Source organism: Dendronephthya gigantea, unplaced genomic scaffold (assembly GCF_004324835.1).
Source record: "Dendronephthya gigantea isolate DGI-Jeju-01 unplaced genomic scaffold, DenGig_1.0 000023F, whole genome shotgun sequence".
NCBI classification, from domain to species: Eukaryota; Metazoa; Cnidaria; class Anthozoa; order Malacalcyonacea; family Nephtheidae; genus Dendronephthya; species Dendronephthya gigantea.
In genome coordinates this window covers 2109647-2132235 of record NW_021163033.1, presented here as the reverse complement: position 1 = coordinate 2132235, position 22589 = coordinate 2109647, and the positions used below count along the sequence as shown (strand labels likewise).

General features: G+C 36.2%; 2 protein-coding genes and 1 long non-coding RNA gene across 5 annotated transcripts; all 3 read right to left on the bottom strand.

The window, feature by feature from the left end:
- Positions 1–154: 154 nt before the first annotated feature.
- LOC114522565 lies at positions 155–3066 on the bottom strand. The gene is made up of 5 exons (XM_028543284.1): positions 2208–3066; positions 1544–1886; positions 1296–1463; positions 891–1131; positions 155–804 (listed from the first exon to the last, which is right to left on the bottom strand). The coding sequence occupies exons 1-5, from the start codon at positions 2958–2960 to the stop codon at positions 327–329; spliced, it is 1983 nt and encodes a 660-aa protein (XP_028399085.1). The 5' UTR covers positions 2961–3066; the 3' UTR covers positions 155–326.
- A 2102-nt stretch (positions 3067–5168) lies between these two features.
- On the bottom strand, positions 5169–7144 carry LOC114522567 (acyloxyacyl hydrolase-like). The gene has a single exon (XM_028543287.1). The coding sequence runs from the start codon at positions 7037–7039 to the stop codon at positions 5285–5287; it is 1755 nt and encodes a 584-aa protein (XP_028399088.1). The 5' UTR covers positions 7040–7144; the 3' UTR covers positions 5169–5284.
- A 3214-nt stretch (positions 7145–10358) lies between these two features.
- Positions 10359–15635, bottom strand: LOC114522672. 3 transcript variants are annotated; one of them, XR_003686929.1, is made up of 7 exons: positions 14946–15635; positions 14227–14416; positions 13839–13966; positions 13003–13113; positions 12815–12937; positions 12430–12540; positions 10359–11378 (listed from the first exon to the last, which is right to left on the bottom strand). It is a non-coding gene; the product is annotated as an uncharacterized LOC114522672 (long non-coding RNA). The 3 variants fall into 3 exon arrangements; XR_003686930.1 differs by lacking the exon at positions 10359–11378 and adding an exon at positions 11397–12259; XR_003686928.1 differs by lacking the exon at positions 10359–11378 and having other exon boundaries at positions 11397–12540.
- Positions 15636–22589: the final 6954 nt, after the last annotated feature.

Below are 22589 nucleotides of genomic sequence, written 5' to 3'. Positions count from 1 at the left end.
TTCCACTGTTTTGGAACACTCTGATCTTTTCCAAAGATGTGAACTTTCTGGACTCCTTTTTCAGCTCTTCGTTGTCTCTCAGCATTCTTTATACTCAACAGAGGATACCTGTCTGCAACGAAATCTAATCGTTTGGAATTATACTTTTGTGCTAGCGTTATGAGGTTGTTTAAAAGAGCATCTGCAAATTCGCCAAATGTTTTCCATTTTCCTTTCATTGCCTGAATAACTGCCATAGCATCTACAATCAGTGCATTGTTGTTAAATGCACAAACATTGACTTCTGGATTTCCAGATTAATTTTCCAATACTTCAGCAAGTTTAGACTAGGCAGTTTTCACAAGTCCTCCAGTTGCCGTAGACAACGAAAGAGGGTATGTACCAAGGCTGTACGAGAGCAATTCATTTAGATCGACATGCCGACTCTTAGCAATGACCAATAATCGAGCAAACAAGTTTCTGTTTAACATGATGTTCACCTTCTTTCCTTCTTTGTTGTTCAAATATACGGATTTTGTTGAGGAAAATGTCTGAAGTTTGTTCTTTTTCAACTTCATAAAGATGTCAGGGTCTTCGCTCAACAGATTCGTTTTCGTAAATTCCAAAAACTGTTGCTCTCCAATGTTCTCTGCGTTCAGAAGAGTATCCGCAACATCATTTCCAACCATTACACCACTTGCCAAACTTATTAGCTCCTCTTGTTCTGTTTCAAATGGGTTTATCATACTTGAAATTGTACTCATCACATCAATGACAGATTTCTCATGGCGCTTGCACTTTGTATGATCAAGATCTTTGCGATTTCTGAATATAAAATTTAAAAAAGTTGAATGCATATAATACCTAATGATGAACAGCAGAATGCACAACGGCCCAATTTATAAAATTACCTTGGTATACAACTATTTCCAGCCATATCTTTGCACTTGTTTGTTATTGAAGCTCTTTCTGATTGCGAGAGTAGCCATCTATGAACAGTTGAACGATTCATTGAAAACCCAATCAAACCACCTTTCGTTTTAGAATCCCTGTTTGCAGTCTGCTCTATTGTCTGGTCACATGCAACTGCAGAGAAACCGTGTCTGCTTTGACGCTGAACAGCAAAGTTCTTAGAGATTTCTTCACGAATTCCTACACAGTGAAAAATATATAGGAGATTTCTTTGGTTACAGTATAATATTACAAATAATATTCTTTACTGGTGAGCTCTTTGCACGTGGTATGTTGTAAGTAGAATAATCTTCCTCTCTGTTCGAACAATCCTGCTTCAACATGAATAAAACTATATACTGTACCTGGGTGCGTACTTTCCAATGCGGTCATTTCTAGCATATATGCCGAGCCATATCTGGAATAATTGACTCTATCACAAATGAAAAACCATGGAAGCATAGCTCTGAAAGCTGCTAAGTGGAGATCCCAGTTTACTTCTCTTGTTGCTCTAATAAACATCAGTAGTACACCTGTATGTGTAAAAAATACTCTATTTTTAACGAAGAACGAACTGCAACAATATTAATGGAACATTGTATAATACAATTACCTGCCATCTTGATATACATGCTCCAAAATGAAAATGTTCTAGATTTACTACACATATCGTTAATGAACAACTCATATGATTGTAATATTTGCAGCATCTTTTGATTTTCAATGCCATCAGTAAGGAACTTGTCGTGTGGAAATGAATTTGCCATACTCTCAATGAATGAAGAAATATCGTCCTGGTCTTTTTCCGTCATGGAATCCAGAAAAGCTTGAAACCTTAGACGTTGAAGTGCTTCATACATAATCTTGTGACATGACACAGCCCGGTTGTAATGCTTGCCAGAGAGAATACCTTTGATTGATCCTTCACTCACAATACCAGATTCAATAAACGCATCCTGCAAGTAGAACAAGAATAAAACTTAATACTATACTGTATATAGAAATAGAATGAAAAGTGAAACTTTTACAGTTTTCTATTTTTGCCTCTTCTAAGTTCTCATCATTTTAAATGCACCTAATATGTTTAATATGATCATTTGGCCTTGTACAGCACCTAACACAAGAATCTATTATCATCAATTAATGGCAATTGAGAACTTTTGCTATTCATTTATTCAAAGTGAGGTTGGGATTGGTATTTTGCTCCTCAAGAACAAATACACTGGACATGAGGTTGCTGCACAATACAAAACAAATGCAAAAAAATGAGTCCTTACCTTTAAGCCTCCATCTTCAAAGATCTTTGACATGGCAGAAAGGTAACACATGATGGTGTGAAACTCACCAAGGCGAACAACAAACCGATTTAAGAATGTCTCTTCTTTCCAGCGAACATGTTGTACTTTAGCATAAACAGCTTCATCGAAAACTAACACAGCATATCTCAGCTCTAATTTATCTGCAATCTCAGTACTCCGTGTGAGGATTGTGTTGATGGTTGAATATTCTGTTGGGGATGCATCAATGACTGGTAAATATCCAACTCTGGATACATCAGGTATTTCATTACTACAAAGCATGGTGTTAAATCCAGTCCATCCTGGCAATACTTCCTCATCTGAAGAACATATATACTTTACTAAAATATATGCTAAGTCCAGTTTATAAGCATTAATCACGAGATCTTCTTTGAACAAAAGTTCTAGACATTCAGGATCCAGTTCAACAGTTTGAAATTCTGGTGTCATCTTTACTCCTATACTGTAAGGCACAATGTCAGTTGAAGGCATTTTTACTGTGCGTTGTGTCTTTTTAATAGCAGTTGATGGGTGTTCTGATGAATTCAATGGTGTTTGAACTGAGACTCTTTGTGTAATGATACCATTGGTTACATGAGTCTGCTTTTCAATCTCCTCTCCAAAATCTATGTTGTCGTAAACCAAGTTGACATACTTGGTTGCAACAAATTCCCTTTGAAGAATGTTTGATGTGTTAATTGTTGTTTGAGCAATTGCAGAGTCATAGGCCATGGTTGATGATAGTGATACACAATGTCCAAAACCATTTAAAATATTAATAAGGCCAGAACAGCCAGATATTTGCCGAACAGCTATTGCCAATGCTAGGGATTTTGGTGTTTGTACTTTCCCTTTATTAGCAACATACACCAAGTCTTGACATAGAGAAAAAACCTTTGCTGTTGTTTTCTCTTCTAATTCAATGTAATCAGTATCCTCTGGGTCATCTGAAAACCCTAGCAGCCATGTCATAAAATTAAACAAGCAAGGTGTTACCACTTTTCGAACATTTTCAGCAGTAATATCCGATGCAAGTGGTGGCCAGTTTTCATACCAAGTGGATGCTTGGTCTTCAACTCACTCTTTAATGTCATGCCTACTGTATACAATTCTTTCAGTGTTGCTCTCTATCATGCATGTTGCATATCTTCACCATCAATTTCAAAAGAATCTGACTCTTGTGAGCTCTGAGATGGTTTCCTCATTATTGCCATGAAACTTTCTGCTACACTTGCTGCTTGACGACCACATTCTGCATAAACAATCTCACTCTTAGATCGAACCTTTGGTCTATGAAATACAAGGTGGAAACCTTTTACGCAAGCGCTTCTTCAGTCGGAAGGATCTATAACTCGAGGCATCCTCTTTTTCAACACGTCGCGCAGTCTTGATGAACTCTTTCGTCAGTTTCTTCATGTAGAATATATTATCCTGTCTAATAATTCTTGCATTCACAAACTCCATACAGAAAACATCAAAGGACTTCTCATATTTGCATTCATGTTTTTCTGTTTCTTTCTCATTTGACTGTCTAGTGTGCCTCAGAAATGATGTATACTTTTCATAGCAACGTTTATGGTATTTCACTTCCAAAGCTACCATGTCCTTATTAGCAATTTGTATTAAAACACTTTCATCATTTTTCCTTGTTGCAGCTTCCTTGAGTTTCCCCCCATCAACCGTTTCTGCTGATACCAATTTGTCCAACTTCCTTTTTTCGATTTCTAAATATAGACATGTAACGAGCTATTCTTAGAAATTAATAATCGTCGAAACATGAACGCATGACAATTTATGATCTACAACAAATCTTATTAAAAGATAAATACAAAACTTTAGAGAGTAAGAAAAACCCCTTTTAAACAGACTTACCGATTCAGTGAAGTAAGACTTTTCTCTCTTGCAAATAATACAAATGTGCGGCAACACGTGCGGATTCCTCGATCATACTGCCGAACTCGTTGAGGCGGAACCCAGATTAGACCGCAGCATCTTTTTCGCAGGTTGAACTTCTTCTGGTTCTGTGTCGTCAATTTCACCAACAGAAGATGAGAGTTCAACTGCTTTACGTTCTTTTTTTTCATCCTGACACCGCACTTGAGTCGGAAGACGCCATGTTTACAAATAAAACTGCTGAATCTGCTATATATTTCGTATATTACACCAAGTATCCAGAACATTTCTTGAATCAAAATGGCGTCGATGTATTGCGAGACATGCAAATTCACTGATTTTTCGAAGATGAAATGCTCGAAAACTGCAGGTTTGTTGAGGTGAAAACAAGTGAATTTGGACTTTCTATAATTTATCCTAATTTTCTATCGTGTTTTCAAGTAGTGCCCGAAGGGGGGCAACGAAAATCGTTTTCTAAGCGACTTTTCGTGCCACAGAATACGGCCTACAGGGACATCTTTCAGATTTCAATTGGCATCTGGCCTAGGTGCGATATATGTGAGTACATATAAATTGCTAGAAATTGTTACTAGAGCGCCATTCCTCCTATTTTGCTTATTTGCGCGCGCATGTCAGTTAAGATATGTTTCAGACAACGATTGCGGCCAAAAATACTCGTCAGCTTTCGCTCCAGTCTAAAATTAAAAGGTCACAGTCAAATCAGACAATTTCCGACGCAAATGAGGGGTTGATCTGCTGCTTCGTGCTTAGATGATAAATTGTGACATGAAGCCTGCAGCTAACGTAACGAAAGCTTTGCAGATATCAAGTGCTGTTAATGAATATTTTTTATTCGTCATGCAAAATTGCAAGAATATTAATACTACTCATTCCTTGAAGTGCTTTTAGTGTTTCCTTTGCTCTATTGTTGAAATTTATTATTTTAACTTTTTATACTTTGAAGTTGAGATGCGGAATATAGAAAAGCGGTTGTGCCAGACTAAAAATGAACTTGCAATTCTAATTATAAGTAGCTTCGACAATTTATTTTTAAACTATATAAAACTCACTATAAACAAGCTGCACCCAACACAAACAATTTCACATTCATACTTGCATTTATCGTTATATGTTTGGTTTTCATAATACCGTTTATGTCTATTTCACTTGTAGCCACCTTGATCACCAAACAACTTCTTAATCATTTCATTGTGTGGATTGACATCACCCAAGAAATGTGGTGTTTTTGTTTCCATTACTTTGACAAGCACTTTCGCTACTAGTGCCATTGCATTTTGGTTGGGATGGAAGCCATCGACTGGTTCGATAAGTTGCCATGTCTCGTGACCTGCCCCCATAGAATTCCAAATGTTTATTACCTCTTCAAATACGTTTGGGAAGAACACCAAGTCGAAATTTTGATATTTTTGGGTCTCTGCGATATTCTTTAAAACCGCGCTCAATTCTCTTGCGCGCTTTGACGTTGCATTTCGTATGGTCTCATTGCTGTTGAGCCAACCTGCGCACGGGGAGATTTGCAGGCAGTTGAGGAAATCGTACAATCTAGCGTACGTGACGTCGTTTCGTAATTTTCCAATCGGGTGTGTACGGTTATGCATCGCGTCGAATAATACTCGTCCGTCCGCCAAACCTATCATGGCAACATGGCTGCCGTTAGGAAGGATCTTATCGAAACTTGACATGGTTTTCAACGCGTTTGCTCTCATCTGTTCAACCGTTGTCATACCTCCGCCTGTCGGGTCGCTGTTACAAACATCGTTGCCGACCAGCGAGTAGAAAACTAACGCTGGTCTGTCCGCTTTCTGGTCACGTGCCATAGCCCCGACGAGTTCGTCATTCATCGTAAACGAGTCTGCGCCGTTCTTCCCAATATTTTGATAATCTCTGTGGTTGCACAGGTTGCGTTTCACGATGTGCTTATAAACCGAATCTATTGGCCCGGAGATGATGTGCGGCCAATCAGATTGATTGTAATAACCAGTGAAAGCAGACATCATTGGCCAATCAAATTCGTTGGTCAAAACCAACCACAAATCTTTAAAGATGTCTTTCGTGATTTCTGTCGCTGTCAGCCATTCAGGAGGTATGTGAAAATGAGCGGTCATGGAATCCCCTAACGCGATCGTCCCTTGAGGGGAACTTTCTGCACACAATATATCCTCCCATGTACGTGATTGTTGCAGGTTGTAACCATAGATCCCGTTGCAATTCGAATCAAAGAACATATCGCCGTTAAATGGCTTTCTTCCAGGATAATGCGAGCTAAAAAAATCGTTGCAATCTTTGCCCCGCCATGCGGAACCTCGAAGCTTGAGGTAAGCACTAAAACGATCCCCGTCCAAGTCGAATATTGGTTTTCCTTGTCTGAATACCTGCTTCACTAAACCACAAATCCAATCAATCACAGGCAACGTACAAATATCAAATCCGAGCTGAACGTCCTGAGCGATTCTTTCTTCTTTAATGTGATTGGACAGCTTCCCATTCGCTAATCCTTCGACGTTTTTATTAGTTTTTGTAAACTGATCTTTGGTCGTCGTGTCTGGATATAGTTTGCACTCCGGTTGACCTTTCTCGTTGTAACATATGTTGATTTTATGACAAATAACATCGGGGGAGGAAAACTGATACGGCTTGATTTTGTGCATAAATACTTCACCAAGTATGGAACAGCCGTAGGATAATGGCGGCGGAAAGTAGGAGCAGAGTTGTCTAAACGACTTACTAAAACTTACGTTGTGGTACTCCGATAATTGTTGTGTCAAGCTAACAATGGCCGTGCAGCCAAGACAATAAACACCGCCGTTTGCTCCTTTTTCTACCGCCTCTGAGCGAGAGATCATGAACGAGGCTCCGATAATATAAAACAGAAATCTTTGTTGGAATATGACGGTCATTTTGAGTCCACGTATGCGACAGTATCTACCCCTGAACTGTTTTGTAGAAACGATAATACCTAGTCATAATAATACCACGCGACCATGATTATACTTACAAAGAGAAGGGAGCAATATTAAACTCATGACATGTGGCGATTCATTTTCTCCTTTCGATTTCAAAATAGTCAAATTAATTTGTTTTTAATGCTTACACGTGTTGTCATTGAAGCAATATAATGACTGGCACATTAATATTTACAAAGGCATTGTCTGCGGCCAGTTTATTTGGGGATTTTTGTAATTGAGTGCGCCGGAAAAAAGCAAAAATATTGTTAACGAGACGCCGATTTTATTACTCCGGCGTCAGCGACGGAGTTGAAAATTCGCCCCGGTTTTATTATTTTTTTTTTTTTTCTTATTTTTCGTCGTCGCAAGTCTGAAATGGCGCGAAACATTCTAGTATTTAAAATGTGTATGTAACCGTATTTATATACGTCCGAGTCTTATCTCCCAAGAGTTGTGGTGGACAGCTTTGGCTAATTTTCCGATGCGCGATTCGATTTCGCTCGCATGATACGGCAATTCCTCCAAGAGGAACAAATAAACCGTTGTTTTCATGCTGTTCGATTAAGTTCAGATTGAATTTGTGTAAGAATATATTTATACATGTAGATTCTGGTCCTATTTTAATAATATCGCTGTTATTTCGCCGTTTAACAAGATGATGTGGTCGTGTATGTGCGCGTTGACACGTCTTAGTTTGCACAGGATTGAAGATTTCATATAACTATACTATATAAGCGCGAATTCCAAAGGCAAAGTGTAAAACAAAGCGAATGTATCATGTTAAAGATTATTTTTGAACAATTGAACTTGTATGCTTTTTAAAGTACGATGTGATTCTTAATTTCGCGATCGAACATTTAGGTTCGCAAGGCATCTAAATGCGAATATGAACTGTATTGTAATAATAATAATAATATAAGTTGTAAGTCGAACAATTAGGGGTTAGGTTTTTTTCTGATAATTATCAACAGCCAAATTTTGATTGATGGTTTGCCTCCCTCTAATTGTGGAGATCGGACATTTAGGACTGAACCATTGGCAAGATTGGGCAAGGGATTCTTCAGGGTTCTTTACTTGGCCCTGCGAAATTGCTCGATGATTTTTCTCCGGATTCTAGAATTAGGACCGAACATCATCACCAATAATGCATGAGGTTCCACAGGGATATATATTGGACCCTCATATTTTAGTTTTACTATCGTGAATGGTCTGCCAAATAACAATCTAAATGATACCGAATACGATCATTAGTTCAGTTGCGCATATAGATCAGTGTTTCATACATCAGTTGCACATAGAGTTCAGTGTATCATTTATTTGTCACAAAAAGAGTTCCTCAGGGTTCTATATTGGACCCACATGTTTTAGTTTTATAATTATGAATGACCTGGCAGAAAAAACGTCTTGAGCAAAATGAAACCGAATACGAGTATTAGTTCAGTTGCGCATATAGATCAGTGTATCATTCATCAGTTAGTCATGGAGATCAGTGTATTTTTTATCGATGGCGCACTGAGAACTGTTTGCCATTCATCTTTTGCAAAAAGAGATCAGCACACAATAATTCTGACAATTTGGGCATGGCTGCGCGAGGGATTATCGGTTAAAATTGTTTACGCAATCATAGACCTCATCCTTTCGATGTTTATAGCGTAGTTGGACAATAGAAAATGAATAAATAAACTAATTTTTATTACGTTATTTATTTAAACCAATTAGATATTGACTTATGGAGAGTAATGGATGTGGGATTCTGATAAATTTTTTGAATGAACTCTTAATGTGGTAACTCTGCCGACTTTCATGTCTTAAGAACTTAGGACTGTGTGTGGTGGCAGCGGTCTGCCATTTGGCATTTAAAAAAGTATAGAAACCCTGCCCAGCTATTGGTGACTGAAAGGGCAAATTAATATCAATTACAATAAATTTTCTCTGAATTTGTCGAATAATTGTCGACTGAATTGAAATAGCTGGAGTGGAAATCAATGTGGGTTATATCACGTTTGCATACATCACGTGATTCCAAGATGGCGACAGGCAAGTTATAATCAGTGATGCTTTTTAAGAATTGAGGAACCATATTCTGTTTAACGTTTAACGGCAGCTTCTTTATAGAAATGTCCAATGACCGATATAATCAGAGAAGGTTAATAAAATGTTCTTTCTTTAACAACGACGTGATAGACTTTGAGTATTTACGTGTTAAAGATTAGACTGCAAACAAAACTGAACTTTTCTTGTTCTATAGTTAGACATTACTTCTAAAATACATTACTCGATCAATATTACTCTACTAATTTATTTACGTTTCTTTCTCTCCACGATGAAGAATTGGAAGTCAATCTCTATCCTCTATTAATTTTGTCGTCATGACTATATTTATATGGAATGTTTGATGCATGGCTATAATGGAAGTGGTTGATCATGTATAGATGGCAATAATTCTTGCAATGAGAAATGACCTCTTGGTGTTGCAATTCTTTCTTGTTCTATTATCGAATTTGTTCCAAAGCCAATAGCCAGTGGAAGTGGTTGATCATGTGCACTTCTAGTGCTGGTTGGTAAAGAGCGAATGGTTTCTTGTAAATGAGGCATTGTTTCTTGCACTGAGAAACGATCTCTTAGTTCTGTACTTCTTTCTTGTTCTTGCCTAGGGTTTGTTCTTAATGTTCTCGACATTTTTATCCAAATATCTGTAACAAGTAATACATACCAATCGATATCCTATTAGAAATTATATCTCCGGATATTTTTATCAAAGTCTGTTGTCACAATTGGTACCTTGAAACTGACTATAAACCTATAAAGAGCTATTTTAATTAGATATTTATCACAAAAGTCTTGGAATTTAGGAACAGAATGGTGTTAATATATAATCTACCCCATGCAAGTTTATTTACCATCTTTGTCAAATAGGACTGGTGATCCCCACAGAGCTTATTGCCCCATTGACAGGGTACTCTAATTTATATACTAATTATATTCACTACATCCAAGTTGGCTGTACCATAGAGACCTGCTATAATCTTCACCATATAATTTTCTTATACCTATGAACTAGAATATATAGCCTCCCATGTTTTAAACTACAGTTAATGTGGATGCTGCCACTATTGTCACCTTGAAACCTATTTTAAGGAACTTAATTTGATGTTCTTTTTGATGTTCTAAGACTTTGGATTTTAACTTTATACTATGCCATATAAATGATATAATAAAATTGTATTAGTAGAGTTTATAACAAGTTTCTATTGTGGTAAAATGAATGGATTTTTTTTACATCTCTGGTCTATAAATATATGCTATTTCATGAAGGCAAAATAAACAGCAGGAAGTGCTGTCCTTCTGGACAACACCTCACCACGTGAAGTGCATTTGTACAGGTCATTTTGGTCGAAAACGCGACCTGATGACCTGACCTAGAGACTCGATGGGTCAGTCAGAAAATATTTGAGTCGAGCTGACTGACCTGAACAGGGGTCCGCCTGTTCCCCTGTTATCTATAGAGGTCCACCTGTTATCTAGAGGTCCACCTCTTCCTCTAGAAAAACCTATTGTTTTTGCATGCTCTGTCGGGTTTTGAGTGCCCTTACTGTCTCAGTATAACTAATGGTGGTCCCTAGATCATCAGATCTTAACTCACTGAACAACATGCACAGAGCTGGCGCACACCCTCTGCAACTTAGAGGTCCTCCTGTTCCTCTAGGAAAAACTTAGGTTAATTACAGCCTCTAGACCTTTTTTTCGAGCACTTCCTGCCCAAATTATATGCCACAAAAATGTATAATTGTGTTGGTGCTTTGCTGAGTTGCCAGACGTTCAAAATCCTTATAAAGAATCTCAACATATAAGCTACATTAATTGCAAAATAAATATGCAAAAATATTTCATGTAACAACAATAACAGCTTGACTATAAAATTGAGTTACAAATCTTCACAGTTCAACAAATTATGTTGTAAAAACTGATTTTCACTGCATGAGCATAGTTCACGCATGCACATCTCCAATCTAATTTGCCATTATTTCACCCATAACTATGGCTAAACCGTCGTTTTACAAAAAATATATAAGCTACTTAAAAAAATAGAAATAGAAATTATTACTTTAAGACTACTTTAATCTAAAGTATGATTTTCAATTAATCACAAAGCCGGTGGAATTCCTGTCGTATTGTTGGTGTGACTTGGTGGAAGTTCTTCAACAGCTGTTAGAGGTTGCTCTGTTTCAGACAATTCAAATTCATCTGGTTCACGCAGATTAGAAAAAGGCGCTCCCATTGTTGTCAAATTCTGCAACAAAATTTGCGACTATATTTACAATATGCTTGTGAAAACAAGGGGGAAAAATGTTGACCAATCAGGGCGTTTGTTGACATTTTGGTCTCTAGACCAATCAGATTACGTGGAATTTGCAAAATGTAAACAGAAGGAGTGAAATCATAACACCCTGTTCTAAGCCTTCTGCAGCAGTCAATGTTTAGTTTTTCAATCTTAAAACACTAGAATCTGATAAAGCAATTCCTTTTCTACAATTTTGTCGTCGGATTTTTCCAGAATCGTCCTGGAGCGAAAATTATTTATGTTTGAATTGTCACGGCATGACCAGTGTAGATCACCAGTCCTGTCTCTAGACTCTACAGAAATTGCATTGTTTACAAACTGATTTCTCTAAAAAATAATGGTTACCAAGACGTTAACTAAATAATATATGACAAAGAGTGTATATTTACATTAACTAACAAATATTGCTTTGCTTACTTTTTAAAATATTATGAATATTATATCGTATACAGCGGGGAAAAATCGCGCGCTTTTTCCGAAAATGTTTCTTTTTTCTCAGCGTATGCAAAAAGGATACTACAAATTGTTAAAGTGAATAAAGTCTGTCAAAATGCCAAAATTTAAAAAGCAATGCAACAATCCGTTTCATAAAAAATGGTCGGGGCGTGAAGGAGAAAAGGTTTTAAATCTAAGAAATCGTGGCCTGCTTGTAATTTCAGTAGTTTTTGAGCAATATGTTAAGGAAGAACTTGGCGAAAAATCGTCTTATGGAATCCAGAATCTATGCGCAACATGCCTGCACAAATGCTTCACGAAACGGAAATTTACGCGATTGCTTCCTAAACAACAAGCCGACGAGTTGAAAAACAACGTGAAAAGCCAGGTATGACCTACAAAAAGCATTAAACTGATCAGTGAACTTGCTGTAATTATCAAAGAAAATCCGTTATTACAGAATGACAACATACTCTGGGCCCTCACATTGTAAATGCCCATACTTTTACATTTTAGAAATAAGTGGGTGGGGTGTGTAGGTGAAGAGCTGAAACCATATAATTACCTTATGGCCATTAGTATGGCCCTCAGAGAAAAAAAAGTCAATTAAGCACACTTGTAATTTAGCTTGTGGTATTGGAATCTTCTGCTAAAAACGAGATGAACAGGCAAGAATCTGAAAAAGAAACTACTGAAGTCAGCTCCCAAGGTGAAACTTCAACGGCTTACATCAACTCGCCTGTAGTTTTGAGTGGTGAAGAAACAATTTCCTGTTTCCAGCCAAACAATTGCAATTAGCAGTCAAGAATTGGAAAGCAATTCCAAAATTGTTACAGCCGAGCAAGAGTGCCAAACAGATGATGGTGTTTTTATGTCAATAGACAAATATGAAGAACTTGTAAAAAAGGCATCCTATCCAAATTTCAAAAATGATTTGAACAAACTCAGACCTGTCATAACAAAATTGGCAGAGCCTGAAATGGATCCTGATGTGTTTGAGATTATGTGCAAAGATGTTGGTGCTGATAAATTATATTCATCCATACAAGAAGCCATAACATTGGATCCAATGTCTGAAAAGAGAAAAATCTTAACAAAATGCGCACAATGGTCATAATCTACACCATGTTATACTCACAATCACAAAAATGCAACTCATTTCAAGTCACACTATCCAGGACACTGCAGCAGTTTGGAATCAGCAAACAAGGGCTTGAATCTCTACGGAATCTTGGAATTGTTGCACATCCTAAGACAGTCAACATATTAACTAAATTAGCCTCTTCAACCCACACAAGTCATGTTGTTACATTCATTACAGATGCAATTAAGAAGAACCAATTCCTTATTTTATGCATCGATGACTACCACAATATTCACACACAACACCGCCCGGAGACAAAAACCCAGACTCAAGTGGTTCACATGGCAACTTTGCTTTTAAAAGTGTTCCCAGAAATTCAAGCAGTTCCACATCAGGGAAGTGATATACTACCAAAACATCCAGTTGAAATTCCTGATGTGAAAAACTTTATTTCCATTAACATGCCAAAATTAGCTAAAACATATGCTGAAAATATGCCTAGCTGGGCATTATCAAAATATTTTGATCCAGAAGCTGAGAGACAACGACTTCTAATTCATGATTATCAACAAGTGGAGAATCATAACATTACATGCATGGATAACACCAAACTGGTTGACAGCATCGAGTTACCTCTCAAATCTGTAGAAAATGCACTAACAGCTATAAACAAAATGCTTACAAGTGGCTTGGAAATTTATCTTAAGGACTTTATTGCACCCTTTGTTGGGGACTGGCCCATGCAATATTTCATTAGACAGTTGGTTTATTCATCATCTCCCAGTGTGCCAACAGTGTTGAAAAATGTGGTTCCCCTGATTGGTCCACTACATATATCCTTAAATGCAAGAGAATGTGTCTTATTGAATTTTCACAATGTTTTTGCTGACCTTTATGCTTTCATCTTTGGGAAAAAAGCAAAGCTGGCTAAGAAACCAAAACCATGGCGTACATCTCTGTTGCTTGAAATCATTTATGGCGGATGGACATTGATCAGGGATCTTATTCTCTCGATGTTCTACAAAAGCAAAGATATTCAGTTTTTAACACTGTTAAATCTTCTCGACAATTATATCCCATTGGTGTTAAGTATCTACTCAATTAACTTCAAGTGTAACAAATTTGAACTTTTTTTCCAGTCCATACTTCACTGTTGGGTTATGTTTGTAATATTCCGAAGGCGCCACTATAACAAAGCTTTGTTAATAACCCTGTCAACATTTCTTCATTGGCAAGAAAATGCTTCAACTATGCTTGAAACCATTGGTCAACATTTACCTGCATTCGATGAGTATCCAGTGGAAAACTTTCACTCAGTCTTGAGAAAACAAACCAAAGAAACTGATACAGCTGATGAAATTTCACGCAAAGCTAAAGAAATTGATGCTTGCAAGCATGAACTCCATTTCTTCCAATCTGCATTTGTTCCACCCAGAAAGCCAAATTACAGCAGAAAGCGAATTGACACCTTAAAAGTGAAAGCAGCAGAATTCCTCACCCTGAAGTTTGAATCTATTTACACCCACCCTAATTCAACAATTCAACAACCCCAAGCCCCTAGACAGCCAAAACATACCACTAAGTGGAAGCTACCCCACCTTTTTGGTGAGAAGATCATGACAAATAGAGTCCTTCCACTTGGATTTACATCCATCAAAAATCCCCCAAACCCAAACAGGTAAAATTATAAATTAAAATTCAATTGACTGAGCCATGGATGATGCAAATTTTAGGGTGATTACATTTACAAGCCAGTCAGGGTGAGTTTAGCCACCCTACTGAAATTTATAACAGACAACATAGGTATTAAATAATATAACCAAAACACATGAATATAAGCTCACAGTTTGCAACGGTGGGCTCCTCTGCCCCTTAAGAGTTAGAAATGCATGTCTTATCGTAATATAGGTAATAATCTCCTGCAAATTTTGCCTGACAAGCAAAGTTTTTATTAAAACCTGTACTAGTTACTAAATTGAAATTATATTAAGTCTTACTTTATATATTCCCTGTCATAGAAAGTGCGATTTGATCAGCTGCGAAAGAGTTAACCCTCTCTGGAACGTTTTCCGCGGATGTGGCCATTCATTTCATATCGAATGCCTTCTGCCAAATATTAGCAATTGCCCTGTTTGTGAAGCAACGTTGCTGTCGAGTGTTCAAGATCTCGGTACGACTGCAAATAACGCTGTATTTACTCCAGCGACCTACTTTGAACCCAGTGAAGATGAAAACGATGAGCAGAGCGACGACAGTGATAGCGATGTTGGAGAGACCGAAGACGAACAGAATAAAACAACTGTGGACGAACTGCTGCGAAAAATAAACCTTTGGCAAAGGCCATCCTCTGCATTGCTGTGAAAGGCAGAAATCGCAAGGGTAATACAGGCCTGTAAATTCCAAGAAGTAAACCGGATGTATACCTACACTTTAGTGGGGCGTTTCCGCATAAATTACGCTCGAGTTTAAAAATACAACGTCAAGGATTAAGTTATTTTTTTCATAAATCGGTTTAAATCGAACCCGGCACTCTTAAATCTCAAATTTGATCGTCTGTTAAAACACGACTTTGTCCAGATAATTCAAACATAAATAATTTTCGCTCCAGGACGATTCTGGAAAAATCCGACGACAAAATTGTAGAAAAGGAATTGCTTTATCAGATTCTAGTGTTTTAAGATTGAAAAACTAAACATTGACTGCTGCAGAAGGCTTAGAACAGGGTGTTATGATTTCACTCCTTCTGTTTACATTTTGCAAATTCCACGTAATCTGATTGGTCTAGAGACCAAAATGTCAACAAACGCCCTGATTGGTCAACATTTTTCCCCCTTGTTGCTTGTGAAAGATTTTCGAAAAACTAGTAAAGCAATGAACGAGCATTAAATGGTCACATTTTAAAAGGCTAACAATTGCTGTGATCAATGATTTAGCTAACTCAAATCCTACCGTATGATTGGTGTGACTTGGTGGAAGTTCTTGAACAACTGTTGCATGAGGTTGGTCTGTTTCAGACAATTCAAATTCCTCTGGTTGGACTGCACCACCACAACACAGCTTAGAACAAAATCCTCCCATTGTTGTTAAATTCTGCAACAAAATTTGCTACTACAATCTCGGACAAAAGTTGTTGTAACACCAATCCCCTCCCCCCAAATTCAATATTGCCACGTGAAATCTCCATACAACATTGTTGCCACGTGAGATCTCCATACAACATTGTTGCCACGTGAGATCTCCATACAACATTGTTGCCACGTGAGATCTCCATACAACATTGTTGCCACGTGAGATCTCCATACAACATTGTTGCCACGTGAGATCTCCATACAACATTGTTGCCACGTGAGATCTCCATACAACATTGTTGCCACGTGAAATCTCCATACAACATTGATTTTGGGGGTGGGGTGTTACAACATTTTTGTCCAAGATTGTACATTTAATATATGCTTGTGAAAGATTTTCGAAAACTAGTAAAGCAATGAACGAGCATTAAATGATTACATTTTATATGGCTAACACTTGTTAATTGTGATCAATGATTTAACTAAATCAAATTCTATCCTAGTGTCTGTACACACACAACACGATAGGTACTGAATCCATCAACAATGAATGTATATATTCATGCTGGAGCACCTATGTGAACCAAATTTGCGAGTATACTCGCGTTGTCGATTTACCGGCTTATCAGGACGACAATAGAGCAAAAGCAATTTGATTTATTTTTGAACATAGTTATGAAGGTTTGGAACAGCTTGTTTGAAAGTCACAACTGTATTCCAAAAGCTCAGTCACCTTCAAACTTATTGAGTGGGAGATCTCAATCTTCGCATAAGGTTTCCATAGCGGTATTTCCACTCAAATAGGACCTTGATTTTCAGTGTTTTACCTTGGATCTTAAGATTTCCACACATTAATACAGGACTTTCTCATTAATCAGTGATAAGAAAATTTGTCCCACTCAGTGAGCTTTTTGAATACTGGCGTGAGTGTCGGCGTGATATATATAATTATGTATCCTACAGGGCATTACATGTATATATTGAACCTTGCATGTGTATGCTCATTTTGAAATAATAATCAAAATTACTGTAAGTTGATTGCGATGTTTAGGTCACCATTCTATCCCTAATTCTAATCCCGAATTTTTTGAAATTTTGGATATATATACCGTAGATTAACCTAAGGCTTTATTAAAGGGACTCTTTGTTTCTTTGTTTTTTGAATGGGCACTATTTTTTAGAAAGGTAGACATTTATATATAATAATATTCTTGTATATATGTTTGCATGAAGTTCCTGGTTTCGTAAGATATAAACATTATTTGGTATATATTGTTTATCAGTAAAAACATTATTGCCTAAACGTACTTTCGACTTAGGATATCACCACATGCACAATATACTGGTAAAAGAATCAAAACATACCGTTTAAATCAATATGATAGCGTTTATATGACTGGGGACGATATAGCCACGTTTCACTGTTTTTTTTTGCATATAATTATTTAAATGACTATGTAATTTGCATATTGGATTTCGGAGCATGTGTAGTTATCTAAGAATTCTTCAAACTATATACTTATATACAGTGTGGGCAAATATTCTGACTTCTGTTCGCATGAGACAAGAAATCAAAGCCTTACCTACAACATTGTTCGGCTTATTTTATCAAATTGAGGCTTTTAGGGTAACATGACTAAAAGGCTTCACAAATGTTATTCCAAACTACAGGTTGATTTTTAAGATTATACAGTAAATAACGTGTAGTTTATTGAGAGTATATATCTACGTTTTCTGCTCGGAAAGCTGCTTGGAAAAACGTATATAAATATAACACTGACGTCAGCACTCGACTAATTTATAACTGGAAAGTAATGTTATATTAAAAGGAAGGTTTGTCTTTAATTCCTATAAATATCTCTTCTATTACATTAGTATGTAATTATACATTAATTGTGTCCTGAACACGTGCTCTCTTGGAGTGTTCCATGTTTTGTTTCTCATCAGTGTAGAAGTGATTTGGAATGTTCAGAGAAGTAAACAGGCTTTAATAACTAATACATGCAGAGATTAGCCAAGGCAAACTTCATATTAAAAATTAATTTTAAGTAGTTTAGTGTCTAAATGAATGTTATAGAAGTATATTTCGCCAAAAAGTATTGGGGATTGGTTCGTTGCAAGATCAGGTTACATTTTTTTTCGCATATAAATCAAGGTTTTCAATAACAGCTTTACCTGAAGGTTGGTTTGATAATTTGCTGATGCCAAAATACCATGACAATGCAATTGTCACAGTCACAAAACACTTTCCCGTTTCAACCAACATGTTGTTCAGACTCATAGTGACCAGTGCTTCCAATGTGTTTTGAGCACAAAAAGGGTCGTAAATGTCTATATATTCTTTTCTTTAACAGCCGGTATTTCATTTTCAAATTTAATCTTCGCTGATTGTGTGCCAATAGAATTAACTATTCAAGACTGGTATGCAAGATGGTTCCCTTTTGGTTTTCACCTTTTTTCCAGCGTAGAAGGTATATTCATCTTTGTAATGAAGGGTAAAGTTTTTTTGAACTGTCTCCATATAATAAATAGTGATGGTATATATGATTTATACTAGATCGCTTTTATTATAGATGTATGCATGTTTATTGAACATACGCGACTTATTGCAATTAAAGCAGGCCGTATTATATAAATTTACTCAGTGTTTGGACTATGAGACTGTGGAATCTGACATAAACCAATCAAAGTCGACCTGTTAATTAATTAAATAATAGTTATAATCCCTCGAGATTTTCTTGCTTGTTTTGTACAAACTTATAGGTGAATTGATACAGGTGTCACTGTCCTGCTGAATAGTAATAGATGGCCTTCCTCGTTTAGTGAAAAGTTGCGAGCAAAAGACTGAAACAATTAGCCAAAACCTCACTGGGAATACCAACATTTAATAAAAGAGAGAGGGCGATTCTGATCTCGTTACCACTTACCAGTTTTTGTGAGCACGAGAAAGCAAGGCGTACGCGATTGGGGGGCTGGTTATATCAAGCCCGTTTAGCTTAAACGGTGGATAAGTCAAAATTAAATAACACTCTTAGATCTCTCTTGAATAAGTCAACTTGAATAGTATGCACTACATTAAAGTCCAAAACATTTAGTTCGCTTGTTAAATAAAACGATAAACTTGCTTTCTATTTTGAACTTATCCACCGTTTAAGCTAAACGGGCTTGATACAACCGGCCCCTGCATGTATTAGGGCCTGTTTATATGAAACAGGCTAGCTCAGCATTGCCGGGATCTCGCTTCACATATTTCACTATATTTGTAAAATTGCATTCAAATGGACCGGGCCAGCCCGGTTCTGGCGGGATCCTTTCTATCTTTACATCTAAATCTAATCACAAGTTTCATGTAGATAGAATAACAAAAGATATAATTGACTAAATACTGCCGAATGGATTTCTATTTCGACAACCCTTCCGCGCGCTGATTGGTTAAAATATGAGTGCAAGATCACATTGCTAGTACTTGCTTGATTAGATTTTTAATGTCAAATACCGAAATAAACATTTAATAAATATAGTAAATTTATCAAACTCGTGAACATTTGCCACTAAAATCTTTCGTATATCTAGCATTTTAAAACATATAAATGATTTGCAACTATGTCCAAATTTGCCTTAAATTTTAACAATATTCCCATAGTTTAGGACGTTTCAGTTATATAAGTACAACGGACAAAAATGCAAATTGCATGCCTTAAATGCAATAAACTATCCAATTATGATAATGTATTATTCTGTAAAGGCAAACAACTTTTTCCCTGGCTTATTGAAATATTGGTGTGTGCAAAATCATATTATAATGTAAATTTACAGTACGCGCGTGCTGATTGGGCGAGAAGCGTGTTTCTATAACTGTGTAAAAACACGGAAATTCTCCAGCCAAAATTGACGAGCCGGAAATTCTCCAGCCAAAATTGACAAGCGATGTAGTGTAGTAAGAATTTGTAATTGTTTCTCGTTCTCCCAAACTCCCACGCGTGTTTCGATGACTGTATAGAAACACAGCAAATGTTTTCTATTTCTTAATAATTGAACTCTAAAAGTCCAGACATCAAAGTTACGATTACTCCATGTATGACTTGCATATAACCAAATTTACCATAGCTATAGTTTCACTTAAATCTATAGATTACTTAAATCTATTTATATTATTATAGATGATTATATTTAAATATCTGGTAGGAGCAGTGATTCATTTTAGCAGATCCTTTAAGGCTGTGTATAAGGTACAAAATAGCACCCTTGTATATAATTTATAATTAATGATTGGTAAACCTTTAGAAATAATCGATATGTAGGTCGGTCCGAAAGTTACAGTCAGAGTTCTGAAAAGATATTCACACTCCAGTTATCCGTTCCAGCCAGTGTAACTCGAAAACAAGCAATGTTATGTAACAAAAAAAATAACATGAACGTAATGATTGTAAACTATTTATTTAATAGAACTCTCAAACTATCATAGTTAAGTTAAATTATATGACGGAAAGTTCATTCTTCCAAACTTGGTTAAATTCATTTCTAAATATATATGAATTATTAATGTTTTGAACTTCAAAATCGAAGCATCAAAATTCTACAATAGCTTTATTTATGATTAACTTAATCATGCACAATTTACCCCTATTTACGCATGCCGTTTTACAATAACGACTTTACTCCAAAATATACTCAATTAGTATTACTTTTTAGACTACACTAGTCACAATATAATTACTGCATATAAATATTACGTAATAGTAATAAATGTTCTTGATTCAGAGCTTTGTTTCTTCAGAATCATTACAAAGCGATGGGCACAATGAGAGACGTGTTATTGTGACTTCCTGACATTTCATCAACCACTATTGGAGGTTGTTGTGTTTGGGACAACTCGAGCTGTTCTTGTTCCGCGCCACAACCACACAGAAATGTGCCTTTCAGTTTATCGAAAACGGTTACATTTTATATGGCTAACACTTGTTAATTGTGATCAATGATTTAACTAAATCAAATTCTATCCTAGTGTCTGTACACACACAACACGATAGGTACTGAATCCATCAACAATGAATGTATATATTCATGCTGGAGCACCTATGTGAACCAAATTTGCGAGTATACTCGCGTTGTCGATTTACCGGCTTATCAGGACGACAATAGAGCAAAAGCAATTTGATTTATTTTTGAACATAGTTATGAAGGTTTGGAACAGCTTGTTTGAAAGTCACAACTGTATTCCAAAAGCTCAGTCACCTTCAAACTTATTGAGTGGGAGATCTCAATCTTCGCATAAGGTTTCCATAGCGGTATTTCCACTCAAATAGGACCTTGATTTTCAGTGTTTTACCTTGGATCTTAAGATTTCCACACATTAATACAGGACTTTCTCATTAATCAGTGATAAGAAAATTTGTCCCACTCAGTGAGCTTTTTGAATACTGGCGTGAGTGTCGGCGTGATATATATAATTATGTATCCTACAGGGCATTACATGTATATATTGAACCTTGCATGTGTATGCTCATTTTGAAATAATAATCAAAATTACTGTAAGTTGATTGCGATGTTTAGGTCACCATTCTATCCCTAATTCTAATCCCGAATTTTTTGAAATTTTTGGATATATATACCGTAGATTAACCTAAGGCTTTATTAAAGGGACTCTTTGTTTCTTTGTTTTTTGAATGGGCACTATTTTTTAGAAAGGTAGACATTTATATATAATAATATTCTTGTATATATGTTTGCATGAAGTTCCTGGTTTCGTAAGATATAAACATTATTTGGTATATATTGTTTATCAGTAAAAACATTATTGCCTAAACGTACTTTCGACTTAGGATATCACCACATGCACAATATACTGGTAAAAGAATCAAAACATACCGTTTAAATCAATATGATAGCGTTTATATGACTGGGGACGATATAGCCACGTTTCACTGTTTTTTTTTGCATATAATTATTTAAATGACTATGTAATTTGCATATTGGATTTCGGAGCATGTGTAGTTATCTAAGAATTCTTCAAACTATATACTTTATATACAGTGTGGGCAAATATTCTGACTTCTGTTCGCATGAGACAAGAAATCAAAGCCTTACCTACAACATTGTTCGGCTTATTTTATCAAATTGAGGCTTTTAGGGTAACATGACTAAAAGGCTTCACAAATGTTATTCCAAACTACAGGTTGATTTTTAAGATTATACAGTAAATAACGTGTAGTTTATTGAGAGTATATATCTACGTTTTCTGCTCGGAAAGCTGCTTGGAAAAACGTATATAAATATAACACTGACGTCAGCACTCGACTAATTTATAACTGGAAAGTAATGTTATATTAAAAGGAAGGTTTGTCTTTAATTCCTATAAATATCTCTTCTATTACATTAGTATGTAATTATACATTAATTGTGTCCTGAACACGTGCTCTCTTGGAGTGTTCCATGTTTTGTTTCTCATCAGTGTAGAAGTGATTTGGAATGTTCAGAGAAGTAAACAGGCTTTAATAACTAATACAGAGATTAGCCAAGGCAAACTTCATATTAAAAATTAATTTTAAGTAGTTTAGTGTCTAAATGAATGTT

Excerpts from the sequence above, each read along its gene's own strand:
- LOC114522565 (XM_028543284.1), bottom strand. The coding sequence starts at position 2,960 with ATGGCCTATGACTCTGCAATTGCTCAAACAACAATTAACACATCAAAC. Across the intron at positions 1,887-2,207 it reads TTGAAGATGGAGGCTTAAAG|GATGCGTTTATTGAATCTGG; the intron begins GTAAGGACTCAT and ends TTCTACTTGCAG. Across the intron at positions 805-890 it reads GGAAATAGTTGTATACCAAG|AAATCGCAAAGATCTTGATC; the intron begins GTAATTTTATAA and ends TTTTATATTCAG.
- LOC114522567 (XM_028543287.1), bottom strand. The coding sequence starts at position 7,039 with ATGACCGTCATATTCCAACAAAGATTTCTGTTTTATATTATCGGAGCC.